The 15,584-nt window shown below is 36.0% G+C and overlaps 1 protein-coding gene across 1 annotated transcript in view; it reads left to right on the top strand.

Annotated features, from left to right (window-relative positions):
- The first annotated feature begins 143 nt into the window (after positions 1 to 143).
- Positions 144 to 15,584, top strand: part of LOC124530912 — a 45,269-nt gene continuing 29,828 nt past the window's right edge. Inside the window, exons 1-16 of the mRNA XM_047105280.1 lie at positions 144 to 194; positions 867 to 1,122; positions 2,902 to 3,017; positions 8,853 to 9,001; positions 9,332 to 9,506; positions 10,103 to 10,267; positions 10,732 to 10,878; positions 11,204 to 11,431; positions 12,140 to 12,195; positions 12,275 to 12,407; positions 12,971 to 13,108; positions 13,557 to 13,686; positions 14,255 to 14,400; positions 14,553 to 14,689; positions 14,912 to 15,042; positions 15,281 to 15,416. Coding sequence (XP_046961236.1) covers positions 144 to 194; positions 867 to 1,122; positions 2,902 to 3,017; positions 8,853 to 9,001; positions 9,332 to 9,506; positions 10,103 to 10,267; positions 10,732 to 10,878; positions 11,204 to 11,431; positions 12,140 to 12,195; positions 12,275 to 12,407; positions 12,971 to 13,108; positions 13,557 to 13,686; positions 14,255 to 14,400; positions 14,553 to 14,689; positions 14,912 to 15,042; positions 15,281 to 15,416 — 2,294 coding nt within the window. The remainder of the gene's footprint in view (positions 195 to 866; positions 1,123 to 2,901; positions 3,018 to 8,852; positions 9,002 to 9,331; positions 9,507 to 10,102; positions 10,268 to 10,731; positions 10,879 to 11,203; positions 11,432 to 12,139; positions 12,196 to 12,274; positions 12,408 to 12,970; positions 13,109 to 13,556; positions 13,687 to 14,254; positions 14,401 to 14,552; positions 14,690 to 14,911; positions 15,043 to 15,280; positions 15,417 to 15,584) is intronic.

Below are 15,584 nucleotides of genomic sequence, written 5' to 3'. Positions count from 1 at the left end.
ATCTGAATTATTCTTCTCCTTATTAAAAAATAATCAAAAAAGGTTTTAATCAAGAAATTCGGTGGATGACATTTGACAAGATCGCCATTTTATTTAATGTGCGATTGTTAGTTTGAAAAGTAATAATCAAATAGTATGTAACAATGTCGAATGTTGGAAGCTCTTTGAGTTCACCGCAAGACTTAGAGAATCAGGTTAAAGGACAGAATGAGGAGGCAAGGATTGACAACAATATTTTTTTACATGCTGTTTACTGTTAACTTAACAATACATCCCATTACACGCACGTAGCCCTTCATATTGACGATAACCTTTCTGAATAAAGGTTATTTCATCCTGCCCTTTTCCCAATCTTATTTCCTTGTAGCATCTATGTTTCTTCCATACTTGACCGTATGAAGTAACCTCACACATGCTTTCCAGCCATATCGTCTTTCACACAATCTATCCATTGTTTCTTTGATCTCCTTTGTCTATATCCATCCACTTCTATGCTTCTCACAACATGGTTCTCCTTCCTCCGTATAACATGAGCATACCATGATACCATGTATTTTAGAATCTAGTTAAAACTACTGGTAAACTGATAAATAGATTAGGTTGATATTGATTGATCAAAGTGCTTTTAATTAATATTTCTTTAAATTAATAATACTTTATTGATACTAGTCACTAATAATGTTTATGTTTTATCGTTAGTATATATATATCTAGAAAAGGTATTACACTTGATACTCGCCAAACGACATACTACTTATGGGCGTGCGTCTTTCGAAAAATTGTGTCGATATACTGTTGCTAAATAAAATTAAAAAGTTAATTTGAAAAAAAATTTATATGTAATAAATTGCAAAATAACCTTGCAGGATGAATATAGGCCCCGCTTGACCTTGACACACATAAACCAATCCCTGCTCTCTCTTCCTGACGATCCAATGTGGAACTCCTTGATCTGCGCTCTTGTATTGATGGCTGTTGTGTCGGTAGCAGTGGACTTTGAAAATATATTGTTAGACGTCTTCGATATCATCTACAACGTTGTGTACGCTCTCCATGTACTGACCATGGCGTATAGTCAAATGATCAATTCGGAAGATGTCAGCTTAAGTTGGTGGTCTTCATGTTAGTACATTACTGTTTATTTGTATTTAGGTAAAAGCCAGTGATTAACTGGTAGAAAAATACCTTTTATGAAGATTTGGGGGCTTTTTCCATGACATGCTTTTGGAAAACGTTTACGACATTACGTTACAGACAGATTTTCTCTACAATGTTTTCGTACTGGTAGGAAAATACCTTTTATGAAGATTTGGGGGCTTTTTCCATGACATGCTTTTGGAAAACGTATACGACATTTCGTTACATACAGATTTTCTTTACAATGTTTTCGTTCGCTGAACACGAGACTAAAAATTAAGTATTGCTTCTCCAAGTTTGAACGTGTCATGCCCAAATCTGGGCTGCACTTTCGGGTAATTTCGACCTGTTATTTTCACTGCTTCGTATTTAATTGTTCGTTTTATACAATGATGTTCTAGTAAACAGTTATGTCATTAACGCGCAAAAAGTGAAGACTAGAAAACATCCTAATTGGGACGTTTGCCTTTAGTCGTTTTCATCATAATTATGCCAGTAATACATTATAATACATCATAATTATGTAGTAATACGTTTTGCGTAATTAAAACATCTAGTTATCCTTTTTACTTATTGTTTTTATCAAGCTATCCTTTTTACTTGTAACGAAATATAAAATAAACGGTCCCCGGCGCGGCACACTTTTTTCTGTTGTATGTATATGTAGTATGGGTATAACATATCTGTATATAGAATATCATTGGTTTTATAGCAATAAATTGAGATAGAGTGCCGCAAAAGCAAATACTACTTTCCAATAGACTGAAAAATTCAATATTGTGTTCACCCGTTATAAGATGCCTCTTTGCTTTGTAATTTTCAATTAAATTACCATATAATATGCTTACCTCTTACACCTACACGAGATGTTTATTAATACGACATAATCTTAAATTACGCAATAAAAGACAGATGGAGCATATGGAATGTTACACTGATGCAAGAAAATATAAAATACCAAAATCAACAGCTAATTAGTACAGTCAATTCCAAATATCCACTATAATGTTCCGTGATTTTCAAATGCCTTTTGTTAATAATGACATAACTGATACATATACTGACTAACGAAAAGAAAACTTTTAGCTGGTTTCCTGATAGATGGGATCACATTCTCGCACTATATATTGGATGACGCGAAGACCTCATTGTTCAAGCTGATTTGTTATTATTTACGGTTACACCGACCATTTCGATATCTGTGTAAGTTTTTGAACCCTTATACTAGAGATTTTGAAAACTTTTCACGTCTGAAATTTTGCGTGTTGTAAGTGGTAAATAAGTGGTACGAGCTGTGACGGCCCAGTGGTTAGAACGCGTGCATGTTAACCGATGATTTCGGGTTCAAACCCAGGCAAGCACCACTACAAATATATATATGTGTTTAATTCGTGTTTATAATTCATCTCGTGCTGAGCGGTGAAGGAAAACATCGTGAGGAAACCTGCATATTTCTAATTTCATCGAAATTCTGCCACATGTGCATTCCACCAATCCGCAATGAAAGCTCGTTAATGGAAGAGAAGGCCTTATCCCAGCAGTGGGAAATTTACAGGCTGTTACCATCAGACTACAGACCATATACATTTGACAACATCAATCTGGACTTGATTAATGTACCACTAACTTTGGTAACAAAGTTGTTACGTCCCGTGTTCCTATAATTACACTGACTCATTCACCCTGCAAACTAGAACACATTTCTTGACGGTTTTTTATAATAAATTTAAAGAACAGTAACTTATTGAGTATTCTTATATTCAGGGTCAATGAACGATAACAATCGTCACGGTAGTGTGGTCGGAACTACACTGAAGTACTGCTACATTTTCTTAGTTCTCCGTCTCTCTTGGGTTCTCATCTGGTTACATATAGACAAGGTAAGATGAGCTAATATGGCCCAATGGTTAGAACGCGCACCACTAAATATATGTCCTTAATTAAAAAGGAAAACATTGTGAGGAAACCTGTCTAATTTCATCGAAATTCTGCCACATGTGTATTCCACCAACCCGCATTGGAACAGCGTGGTGGAATATGTTCTAAACCCTCTCCTTAATGGAAGAGGAGGCCTTATCTCACCAGTGGGAAATTTACAGGCTGTTATTTTACTTTTTACTTTTATAGCAGTAGAAAAATCGTGACATATAAAGTACAGGTATATTATTGAAACGAAGGACAAAAAGACAAATTCTTATTCAATATTTCTTTTATTATCCACCGCCCTTTTATATCTTTAATCCTGTTATTTTTTTATATCTTCGTTGCTATCGCGACACTCTCTTTTCTTTTTGTTATCCCAGTTGCCATGGCGACAATTTCTTTTGGATAAACTTATCAATTGCCAGTTGGAAAAGAATGGGTCGGCTGTTCAATTCCAAGACTTGGGTTGGCTTGGCTGGCTCGGCTTGGCTTGGCTTGGTTTGGCTTGGCTTGGCTTGGCTTGGCTTGGCTTGGCTTGGCTTGGCTTTGCTTGGCTTTGCTTGGCTTGGCTCAGCTTGGCTTAGCATGGCTTAGCTTGGCTTAGCTTGGCTTAGCATGGCTTAGTATGGCTTAGCATATCGTTACAATCGGCCATCCTGTAACAATTGCTCCCGCAATGGGGCACACAATTTTTTTGATTAGCTCTCTAGTAAATCAATCAGATCTTCAGTCTCTAGTTGGTCATCAGAGCTGCTTGCACTGTCAGATACAGGAGCTACGCTACGATAGGGTCGCAGTGAATCTGCAGATACTAGCCCAGTAAAGTTTTTGTAACCTCTTAAACCCTTTATGCTCCTGATCCTGTATCTGTCATTGCCCACTGCTTTCATGACTATATAAGGGCCCGAATATAAGTCATCTAGTTTTGTGTTAACCTTTGCAGCACTACTTGTAGGTGCTTGCCTCCACAAAACTAAATCACCCTGTTTATATATATGACAATTTTTGCGACGTTTATCAAAATTCTTTTTCATCTTGGCACTGGCTTTACTAATACGCACACTAGCCTTATTACGCTTCGACTCAATCGGTTCCGTTACACGGTTCGGAATGGTAACATCGCATACCGGCCTTCCATTACGTGCAAACATCAAATCATACGGCTTAAAACCAGTAGTATCATTTGAAGTATTATTTATACCCCAAATTACGTCAGGTAGACAGTTAGACCAGTTATTAGCTGCTTCACTAGGATCAGTGGCGCGTAGGGCATTTAGTATTGTGCGATTAGTACGTTCAACTTGTCCGTTGGCACGCGGGCACGCGATTGCATTTAACGTATGTTTAAATTGTTTGGCAGTTGCAAATTTTCTAAAATATCTGCTAGTAAAAGCTTTACCATGATCAGTTACTACCCTATCTGGATAACCAAACAATGCGAAAATTCTTTTAAGCATTCTAATAGTTTCTACCGAATTAACAGTCCGAACAGGCTCCGCGATAACAAATTTCGAGAATGCGTCAGTCATAACTAACATATATGCGTATCCTTTTTTTGTCTTACAGAAGGGCCCTAAGTGATCAACATGTATCACTCTAAAAGGTTCATTTGGTTTAGGAATTGGATGTAACTTTCCTTCTTTTTTTCCATACTCCTCCTTTCCATAAGCACAATTTAGGCAAGACGTAACGTACTTTCGAATAAACCGTGTCATTTTCGGAAACCAGAAATCGTTTTTAATTAGATCAGTGCAACGTTTTAATCCTACGTGTCCTATCTCATCATGATGCATTTGTAAAATTTTCCACCTAGCTGCTCCAGGTACAACGAGTCGATTACCAGTGAGCGTCTTGCGATACAACCTATTGTCTAACAGCACATAATTATTAATAATATCTGGTCCTGCTGATTCGGTTTTCAGTTGATCGATAATATTTTTCAATTTGTCATCCTGATATTGAACAGTATAAAACCAATCCGTAACTTCTAAGCGATTAATATTTACAGCGTCAATTGGATTTCTACTTAACGCATTTACATGTTTCATGCGTTCGCCGGGTCTATATTCTACGCTAATATCATATTCCTGTATTAACAACCACCATCTTGCAATGCGAGGAATCATATCGCGTTTTGTAAGAGTGGCACGAACGGCGGTACAGTCTGTGACGACCTTTACGTGTTTTCCCACAACATATACTCGAAACTTACGCAAAGATTCAACAACGGCTAGTGTTTCAAGCTCATAACTATGATACATTGCTTCTTCCTTAGACGTCACTCGGCTAAAATACATAACGGGGCGCAGGGTATTATCGAACTGGTGCTGTAACAATATACCCGCTACTCCTAGTTTACATGCATCAGTATGTATTTCTATTTTTAAATTTGGATCATATAATGCTAAAACTGGCTTGGAACATAAATGTTTTTTTAGCTTATCAAAACTAGCAACTTGCTTCTCACTCCATAACCACGGTACATTTTTCTTAGTTAATTCCGTTAAAGGGCGAGCTATCACTGCAAATTTATATATAAATTTTCGAAAGTAACTACAAAGACCTATAAACTGACGTACTTCATGTACGTTTCTAGGTTCATGAAATTTAGAAACTGCATTCAACTTTGTGTCTGCTGGTTGTAAGCCGTCATTTGATATTTCGTGGCCTAAATAAGTCACTTTGTTTTGCAAAAACGAGCACTTTTTCATATTTAATTTTAAATTTTCTGAATTAAATTTATACAATACAGATGCTAACATTTTAATACCGGAATCAAAATCAATCGAAGGTAATAATAAATCATCTAAGAATGCAAGAATCTCATTAGACGAAATGTCACTTTGTGAAGATTGTGTCATTTGTGTACAGCGAATTGAATCAACTATTTTATTAACCATTCGCATAAAGACTGAGGGTGCATTCGCTAAACCAAACGGCACACGCAGATACTCGTAATGACCCTGAGGTGTAATAAAAGCTGTCTTATGAGTATCTTCAGGTGCAACTAACAATTGATGATAACCTTGGGCCATATCAAGGCTCGTAAAATATTTTTTACCGGCTAACTTTGAAATCTGATCTTCAATATTTGGCAAGGGATATCTTTCTTTTATAGTAATAGCGTTAAGAGCACGATAATCAACACATAACCTACTATCTCCGTTCTTTTTTTTTACTAAAATAATTGGAGTCGCATAGTTTGACTCGGATTCTTTGATTATACCGGCATCTAATAACTCACGAACCTTGGAACTAACTATTTGTTGTTCAGTATGCGATAACCTATAAGGTTGACGATATATTGGCTGCTGCGTAGTAAGTTTAATTTTCATGTGCAACGAATTTGTACAACCGAGATCTTTCGTGTTATTTGCAAATGTGTCTTTATATTGTAACAATAATTTTATTAAAATATTTCGCTCGTTTTCTTTTAAGCTCCCCATACTGATTTCAGCTATAGCTACCCCACCTATACTACTATTAGTTATATCATTCGTGAGGAAAATGGAGGCAGACGGAAGTGTAGGACCGTATGAATTTGAAACTCTAGTCATTAAACGGTTTGGCTTATGATATGGCAAAACAGATATTAATGGCTTGGCTGGTCTTACCCGGCTTGGCTGGTTGGCTGATTCAGTACAACTATCCGCTCGTGCTAAAATCTCGCCGGCTTCCCATTGGACGGTCTTAATTCCAGTGTTAATAACTTTCAAGTATCCCTCACCGCCTCGGAGCAATGTTGCTGGTAATGAGTAGGAAACTTCTCGCAACTCATAATGACGCGGTGCTGTGCAGACGTCATTTTCATCGGAATTACCTAAAACTCGAACTTTGATGATAGAGGTCCCAGGTGGTAAGGATTCTTTGTTTGTTGTCACCACCCTAAATTTCTGGACATCTTCAATCGCCTGAAATTCTGCTAATGGATCGGGATCCAATCTTAAAGAAACCACCTTATTAGTCACCACAAGTGACATGCGATCAGCATTAATAACTGGTTGGCCGATCAATAACTGGATATCCTGCATGTCAATATCTGATATATGTGCAGTACATTTTACTTTAATGTTATCGATTTCCAGATCAAAGTCTACCAAACCACGACTTGTTAGTAAGCCTCCAGAAAAGCCTCCTTTTAGAATAGTATTTGATGGTATAATGTTAAGCGCCAGAATGTTAACGACTTGAGTACTTATAACATTCACTTGACTTCCCGTATCAATATACGATTTAAGAAATATTCCATTGACTTTCACAAGCTTTTTATAAATCTCATTATAATTTTGCAATAGTTTGATTTCTTTAATGTTGCTGTGCGAATCTATACTTGGTTTATTATGCGTTTTTAAAAAACTCGGGCATCGGGTGGCGATATGACCTTGTACGCCACACTTAAAACAAATCCGTTGATCAGGTAATGAGCAATTTCGCAAAGTGTGGCCAGTCTTCTTGCAGCGCGGACAGGGATCAAATTCAAGGTTTATCCTCTTGTCCAAGTTTGGTAACTGCTTAGCTTCTTTATTCGGCTTGTCTTTTGCTTCAAATATCGGTGACCGGTAATCATCGAGAGCAGAAAGGAAACCCTCATACAATTCATCTGGACGTTGGCATTGAAATGCTCGTGCGTTTGGTTGTAATGAAGATGGTAAGCCTCTGATTATGCATGAAACGCTAGCAGTGTCAGATAAGTTACAGCGAAAGCACATGGAAATTTTATCTTGATAATATTTAGTCATTGTTTCGTTCGGCAGCTTCTTCCTAGTAATCATTTCATCTAATAATGCACTGAAGTCACGTTGTTTAGGAAAAGCTCTAATCAATAAACGCTTCCATTCGTCCCAAGTATAATCATATTCATCAAGACGATTATACCACTTACGAGCTTGACCACGAAGTTTATCCTGTAGATGAAATGATTTTACTTCGTCACTCCAATGATAAATGTCTCCTAACTGGTCAATTTTTTTTAACCAAGCCGCTATTGTACAATCTTCGCCTTCGGGATCAAATTCCGGAATAAGAGACGCTGCACGATGACTTTTGAAATGACTGAGCGGAAAGGTTTCTTGATTGAGTTCCCGTATCGCTCTATCAACTTCGTTCGCTAGTAAACATTTCAGTAGTTTTCTTGCGGGTGGCGGCGGATTTTCTTCATCTTCACTAGAATCATTTCGTTCTTGCCTATGCCATCCTGGCGGACGAAATTTATCGCCAGTAGACTCGTTAGAGCGACTACGCTTCATATCCCGCTTCTGAGTGAAACGAAGGACAAAAAGACAAATTCTTATTCAATATTTCTTTTATTATCCACCGCCCTTTTATATCTTTAATCCTGTTATTTTTTTTATATCTTCGTTGCTATCGCGACACTCTCTTTTCTTTTTGGTATCCCAGTTGCCATGGCGACAATTTCTTTTGGATAAACTTATCAATTGCCGGTTGGAAAAGAATGGGTCGGCTGTTCAATTCCAAGACTTGGGTTGGCTTGGCTGGCTCGGCTTGGCTTGGCTTGGTTTGGCTTGGCTTGGCTTGGCTTGGCTTTGCTTGGCTTTGCTTGGCTTGGCTCAGCTTGGCTTAGCATGGCTTAGCTTGGCTTAGCTTGGCTTAGCATGGCTTAGTATGGCTTAGCATATCGTTACATTATTTAAATCTTAAAAGTGGTCTATAACTTCATACACGTGGATAGGAAGATACCGTTACCGTTACGGTTTTTAATTTAAGCCAGATAAAATACCCAAAAGTTATCAATGAATCATACTTCATAAACAATATTTTTGTTATGATTTTAGATGGAAAGCCAATATACGAAACAAATACGCCGTACCATGTCAGAAATGCACTACAACCAGCTCAGAGGCGCTGAGAGATTCGAAGACTCTCTGCCTGGACGTTTTATTAGTGCTATCTACGTCATCAACAAAATGTTTATACCTATAGGGTAATTTATATTAATAAAACTGTTTAAAGTCGAAATGTATCTCGGCAATATCTCAGAGACATGATGAAGCTATTCGACAAAATGAACAAATCCAAATTCGCCATCTCTGATATAATTCATATTAGTCCGAGCTTGATCTTCAAATAAAATTATAAACGACGAAGAAAATTTAACCGTCCCTGTATTTATGAACGCTTAAATCTTTAAAACTACTTAAAAGTCTGTAATGTGATGTAAATAAACAAATTCTCTAGTATATTTAGTATTATATTGCTCCAGTGCGAAGCCAGGGCGGGTCGCTAGTTATAAATAAACCTTTTTTTCTATTAGACCATCAATCGCTCCAGCGAATGACCTAGAACGTGTTATCTGCCTCCTGGTAATGATGACCGGCTGCTTGGTTGTGACCGGCGCGGCAGTCGCATCACTGTCTCTGGTCATCAGCATATACATGAGACCGGAGGAAACCTTCCGCACAAGATATCGCCTAATCATGAAAGAAATGGTGCTTATTGATTTATTGCTTGCATAATTGATTAACACAATCATTTACTTGGTTTTTTTCAAGCTTCAAGGGCGTTTTCTCAAGTGCTTGCAGGTAGGGACTACCTAGGCATATGGCATTCTACCATCAAGCAACAATGTAGTACACATTACAGCAATATAAAATTGTCAAGTTCCGGTTTAAAAGTTAAGTGAGCCAATGTCACAGGCACAAACGACATAACGTCTCAGTTCACAAGATTGGAAGCACAATGATGATATTTTGATAAAACATAGAAAAAATACATGACTCGATATGGAACACGAATCTTTACCTAATATTGTGGCCTTGTACTAAAGCAAGCAGCAAGGACTTGTAACTCATCACCTGTTGGGCTGTGAAAGATGACATCAAACAATCACCAGAAGGTCGCAAGTCAGACTAAATGATGTCTTTAATATCGTGAAGTGGAGTTGGGTTAAAATAAGATCCAAATATTTTTACAGACCAGGACTTTGTTCAGATGTGGGCATTTACGGACTGTTATATTATAAATAGAAAGTGTTATTTGATATTATTTAATACTTAAATCATTGATGTCTTCAATTATTTCTCAGCAAGTATCAAATATACCTCTGAGTTTGCGTGACAAAGTGGAGAAGTTCTACAAGATGTACTGGCACAAGCAGCGCGCGGTGTCTGTTACGAAATTACTGCCATTATTTCCACCATCCTTCACCGCTACCGTCTACACTGATATTTACTTTAAGGCTACGCAGAAGGTAAGTTCTTTTACATTTGCAACTAAAACGTAAGTCGCAAAATATTGTCCGATACAGACATCGAATTTAATTGCCATTGTTATCTTCTGAATTCGAATATTATGCCTGATAATAAAAATAGTTGTTAACTGCATATGCTAAAAATTATACATATTAGTGTAAAAAAAGTATAAATTCAGGTAAAACACATAATTTTGGGACTTTTTTTTGACTTTTACTAGTCTATTGAAGTAATTTCGTCCGGAATGGTTGTAATTAATATAAAAAGTTGTTTAACATTAAAATTATTTCCTGATTAAATTTTTCCACCGGTTCCATTTTGGATTGCAAATAGCAAATTTCATCAAATTCGTTTCAGGGGTTTGATCGTCTATAATATTATAATATTTGTATAGGTGTTCGTTATGTAACTAATAAATGGAAATAAAATTAGTATGCTTAATGTACGTGACAATGTTACTTAGTGTCGGATGCTCCGCGACTTGTCCTACCAGTTTCTATCGGAAGTATCCAAGAAAATGGAAACGATACACTACATACCAGGAGACACGATTATAAAGAGAAATCACAAGAAATCATCCACTATTTACATAACTTACGGCGACGTTGAGGTTAGTGTATTTAATTTATATTTTCCAAAATATATCATTAAGTATTATTTCTATACATAAACTACTAGTCGCCCGCGGCTTTGCGCGCGATTTAGGGTTTTGGTTGTCATGCGTCAGGGAAAAAATTAGCCTATGTACTTTCTTGGAGTCTCAGTATAAATCGATCTCTCGATCGAATCGATTTTAATGCGAAAACTAGAGCGAACAAGAGCAACAATAAGAAATATTTTTTATTCTTTCTTATTTATACATAGTTATGTATGACTATAAGAAAATATATATTTACTTTTATAACAGTATGTTGATCATTAACATCGGTCCCCAGATGCTTACAGCGGAAGATGATTGTACAGCAATGTTACGAATGATCCGTGGTACCATCCTGTCTCCCTGTGCGGCCAGTCCCGTCACAGCGTGTGGTCGTGCCCATGTGGAGATCAGAGCAGCTACCTTCTGCACTGCGCATGTCCTTAATACTGCGGACTTGTGGAGGACTGTAATTAAATATGGCAAGATGAACGGTCAGGGTGCGATTGCCTTGGGGGCGTTTAATGCAAGTCTGAATTTATTTTTCTATATATATACAAGAATTCGTAAATTACAAATTTGATATGATTATCCTGCTTGAAATGTTTTTTATATATGCCTAAGTTCCCTGAAATTGTCAATGTATGTATAGTAAATTACTTAAACGAAAGAGATATTCGATGAATGATTTACTTGGTTTGTAGGGCTTTGTGCAAATCCGCCTGATACCCATTCATTAGATATTCTACCGACTACCGCTAAACAACAGTACTCAGTATTGTTGTGTTCCGGTTTTAAGGGTGAGTGAGCCAGTGTAATTACAGGCACAAGGGACATAGCATCTTAGTTCCCAAGGTTAGTGGCGCATTGATGATGTAAGGAATAGTTACTATTTCTTACCATCAGGTGACCTATATGCTCGTTCGCCAACCTATTCCATAAAAAAAATAATAAAAAAAGTATCACATAACGCTGGTTGAACACTGCCATTTAATAAAATGTCTAGGCTCCTAAATAAGAGGTCTATTAAACTAATTAGCCGCTATATATTTATTTAAGAGACACAATAAATATCATGTGACATTTGAAAGGATTCTCGTAACGTTTTCCTTGATTTTCCTCCTGTGTGTGTCGAGATATATTTTCGTAATAAAATGTGAAAAGAATAATACAAAACGTATTCTTGAAGCTTGTGTATTGGACTCAAAATATATATTTTCTTTTTTTGACTCAGGAACATTTCGAGAAAGTCAAGAAGCATTATGCTACCCGAATACCTGATGAAGCAAAGTAAGCTGTTACCTTCTAGGCTTTAAGCTTAATCTATTTTTGCTTTACGAATAAATAAAGCGATGTTATCAATTTTCAGATATAAAAGTAGTATTCTACATTTCAAGCGTAATTTAATGGATTTAAAAGAGTCGAAGGACGCTGCCGGAAATCGCCAGCTTTCTCAAACCGATATTATGATTGAGATTGCTGGTTGTTATATTATGAGAAATGTTAGTATTGTCACTTTTAGCCAGTGGTCAGAACGCGTGCATCATAACCGATGATTGCGGTTTCAAACCCAGGCAAGCATCACAGAAAATTTATGTGCAATTGTGTAATTCATATTTATAATTCATCTCATGCTCGGCGGTGAAGCAAAACATCGTGGGGAAACCTGCATATGTCTAATTTCATAGAAATTACACCACATGTGTATTTTACCAACACGCATTGGAACTCCTCAAAGGGAGAGGAGGCCTGAGGAAATTTTCAGGCTGCTTTTGTTGTTTGTTTGTTGTTGTGGTTGTCACTTTTATACTTTTTAATGACGAGGCTTTGTTCTAGGTCTTCTGGATGCGTGCCAATCTCTTTTAACAATAGAAATAAGGTTTTAATTGATGTACGCATAGATTACATTAAATACATGAATTTATACATTTTTAGCAATAATTGTGGTTAATATGATTTGTTTGATACTATTTTCAACAATGTCCTAAATTAAAATATACATATGAAGTGTTATATACGTACGTATTATGTGTGGTATCTAAGCATCTCCAATTGTATGTTTAAGAGGGCAGATGCATCGCTAACAGACGAAGCGGACGCGATATGTCTCCGGCCGACCTTCCCGTGTATTTTACAACCCAAATCCTCATTACAAATCGCCTGGAATTCCTTCGTCACAGTACTCATTATTATTGTTTGTATTGTGAGTATTTAAAAGCATATTTGCATTTAATTTAATTGGATATTGATAAATGCCTTCCGTCAGATCTGTTACATTCAAAACGATAATGCCATTTTTATGTTCCAAAAAACGAATATGGCAGAATTTAATCTGATTTAGTTACTCGTACCTAATGTTAGAGAGTACTATGGTATAATACCTAATTACAAACCAATTTAAGCTGATAAAAATGTAATTGGAACATATATAAAATAACCTGGAAGCATTCAGGTTTTGAACTATTAATTGATTACTTGAATATTTTTTGTGTACAGATTTGTGAATCTACTCTTGTCAAAAATTGGACTAGCCTCCTCGAAACAAATCTTATTACAATATTTAGTAGAATAATAAAAACATATTTAGTATAAATGTTATTAATAAATAGGAAGTCAAATGTCAAAATTGTAAGGATAATATATTTTTACAGACGCACCCTTATTACTTGGTGTACAAGAAGCACGCGCCTCTGGAGTTCAGGTTTTATGACTATGTCGTGACGGTGATTTATACGTTGGATCTTATCGTGTATCTGTCTACAGGTGCCAATGTGGAAGACGGTAATCTTCTAATAAATATTTAAATACTTTCATATGAATGTCTTGTGCCAAATAATTTATTAAATGAAGGATAACCAATACCTAGATTTTTACTGCAATATGTATATATTGAAACTTATAAATATAATACACATACATTGTTACATGATTTGAAATGAATTCGCCCTGAAACTCTCGTAATTGATATTGTAACTCATTGTTAACATATAAGTTTGTTCCCAATTAAAATCTTCAAAAAGCCATTTCGCTCCGTAGAAAACTTGTCTGGTTACATTCCACTCGTATGTATAAATAAATAAATAAATAAATAAATATGAGACAACATCACATACATTACTCTGATCCCAATGTAAGTAGCTAGTAGCACTTGTGTTATGGAAAATCAGAAGTAACGAAGGTACCACAAACACCCAGACCCAAGACAACATAGAAAACTAATGATAATCTATATCGACTCGGCCGGGAATCGAACCCGGAACCTCGGAGTGGCGTACCCTTGAAAACCGTTATACACACCACTCGACCACGGAGGTCGTCAAACAGTCGTATAAACAGAAAATATTCACAGGAGTACCAATAACGCTCGCTCAGACATCATCTCAGCAAGCCCGTAACAAGTGGTTTGTGCTCGATATTATTGGTACATTACCCATATTCGAGTTTATCGGTGACGGCCATTTTGCTGGACTCAATAAACTTTTGAGGTTGTCGAAGGTAACCTCATTATATATCTTATTAATTTATATACGTATTGTTGTTAAAAAATATTAAATATTTTTCTCAAACTCAGCTTTTAATTTCCACGATAATGTTACTGTTAGGCCATTATTTTAAATGATTTCCAGTTATTAAAAGATTTTTTTCAGGTCTTCCGAATGCTAAAGAGATTAGAGGACGAATGCGTGTATCACAGTAACTTCCTAAGGTTTATGTCGTATTCGGTATTATTGCTTCTTTCTTGCTATTTTTTGGCGGCACTGCAGCAGGGATTTATGTGTTTTCAGTAAGTACCCATATAAAACATTTCTTTTGTGTAATTCGTTTTTTCATCCAAAATAAAGACATATGTAGTTTATATTCGTACCAGTCATCCAAAATAAAGACATATGTATATTATTTTATATAAATTCTGTAGATGTATTCTGTAGATCTTACAATCTTTCTTCTGTAGATGATTCACTTTTAGTTTTGATAATTAATATGTGTCTTGAAAATATTATTTCAGATTTGGTTATTGTCTGGTTTCAAATTTTACACATGCACCTTTTTGGGAGAACCAACCTTTAGATGAGGATACAGTTGAAAATAGAATTACTTTTGGGCTGTATTGGGCGATCTCTATGATTACTTTTACAAGTAAATATTAACCTTAGTGATAGTTTATTATTTGCAATGCTAAACTCATTTTTGCCTTGTTGATTTGTATATATAAATGTATGGTAATTATGAGTTATAGCGAAATTATATTGAAAGTAAAAACGTATGGCCTCATTGTCCAAAAGTGCCATTTTTGCGCTTAAGCTTTTCGTTTATGCTTTTGTGATTTGTCGGATACGTCAATTTAATAATTAGTAAAGTATATTTAAAATTGTAGCTCACATGGAAACTTGGGGCATAGAGAATTTAAACAATGTCCTCTACACGATGTTCGTTTTGGAAATCTGCATCGTCCTTTACATATCTATCGAAGCGATTTATTCTGCTACAATTATGGTCACGACAGCTCTGAGGTATTTAAGCATAATCCATTTGTTATTATCATCTATTCTGACTACAAGAGCACAAAAGTCAAATAAACAAAATTTGACATGGTTTTGACGTGATGTCATTGTTCGAAGACCTAAATGTTCTACAATATTCAAAAATTACATTTTGAACGTCGATGAAAATGTTATTGT

This window comes from Vanessa cardui, chromosome 7 (assembly GCF_905220365.1).
Source record: "Vanessa cardui chromosome 7, ilVanCard2.1, whole genome shotgun sequence".
NCBI classification, from domain to species: domain Eukaryota; kingdom Metazoa; phylum Arthropoda; class Insecta; order Lepidoptera; family Nymphalidae; genus Vanessa; species Vanessa cardui.
This window is presented reverse-complemented; position numbering and strand designations above follow the sequence as displayed.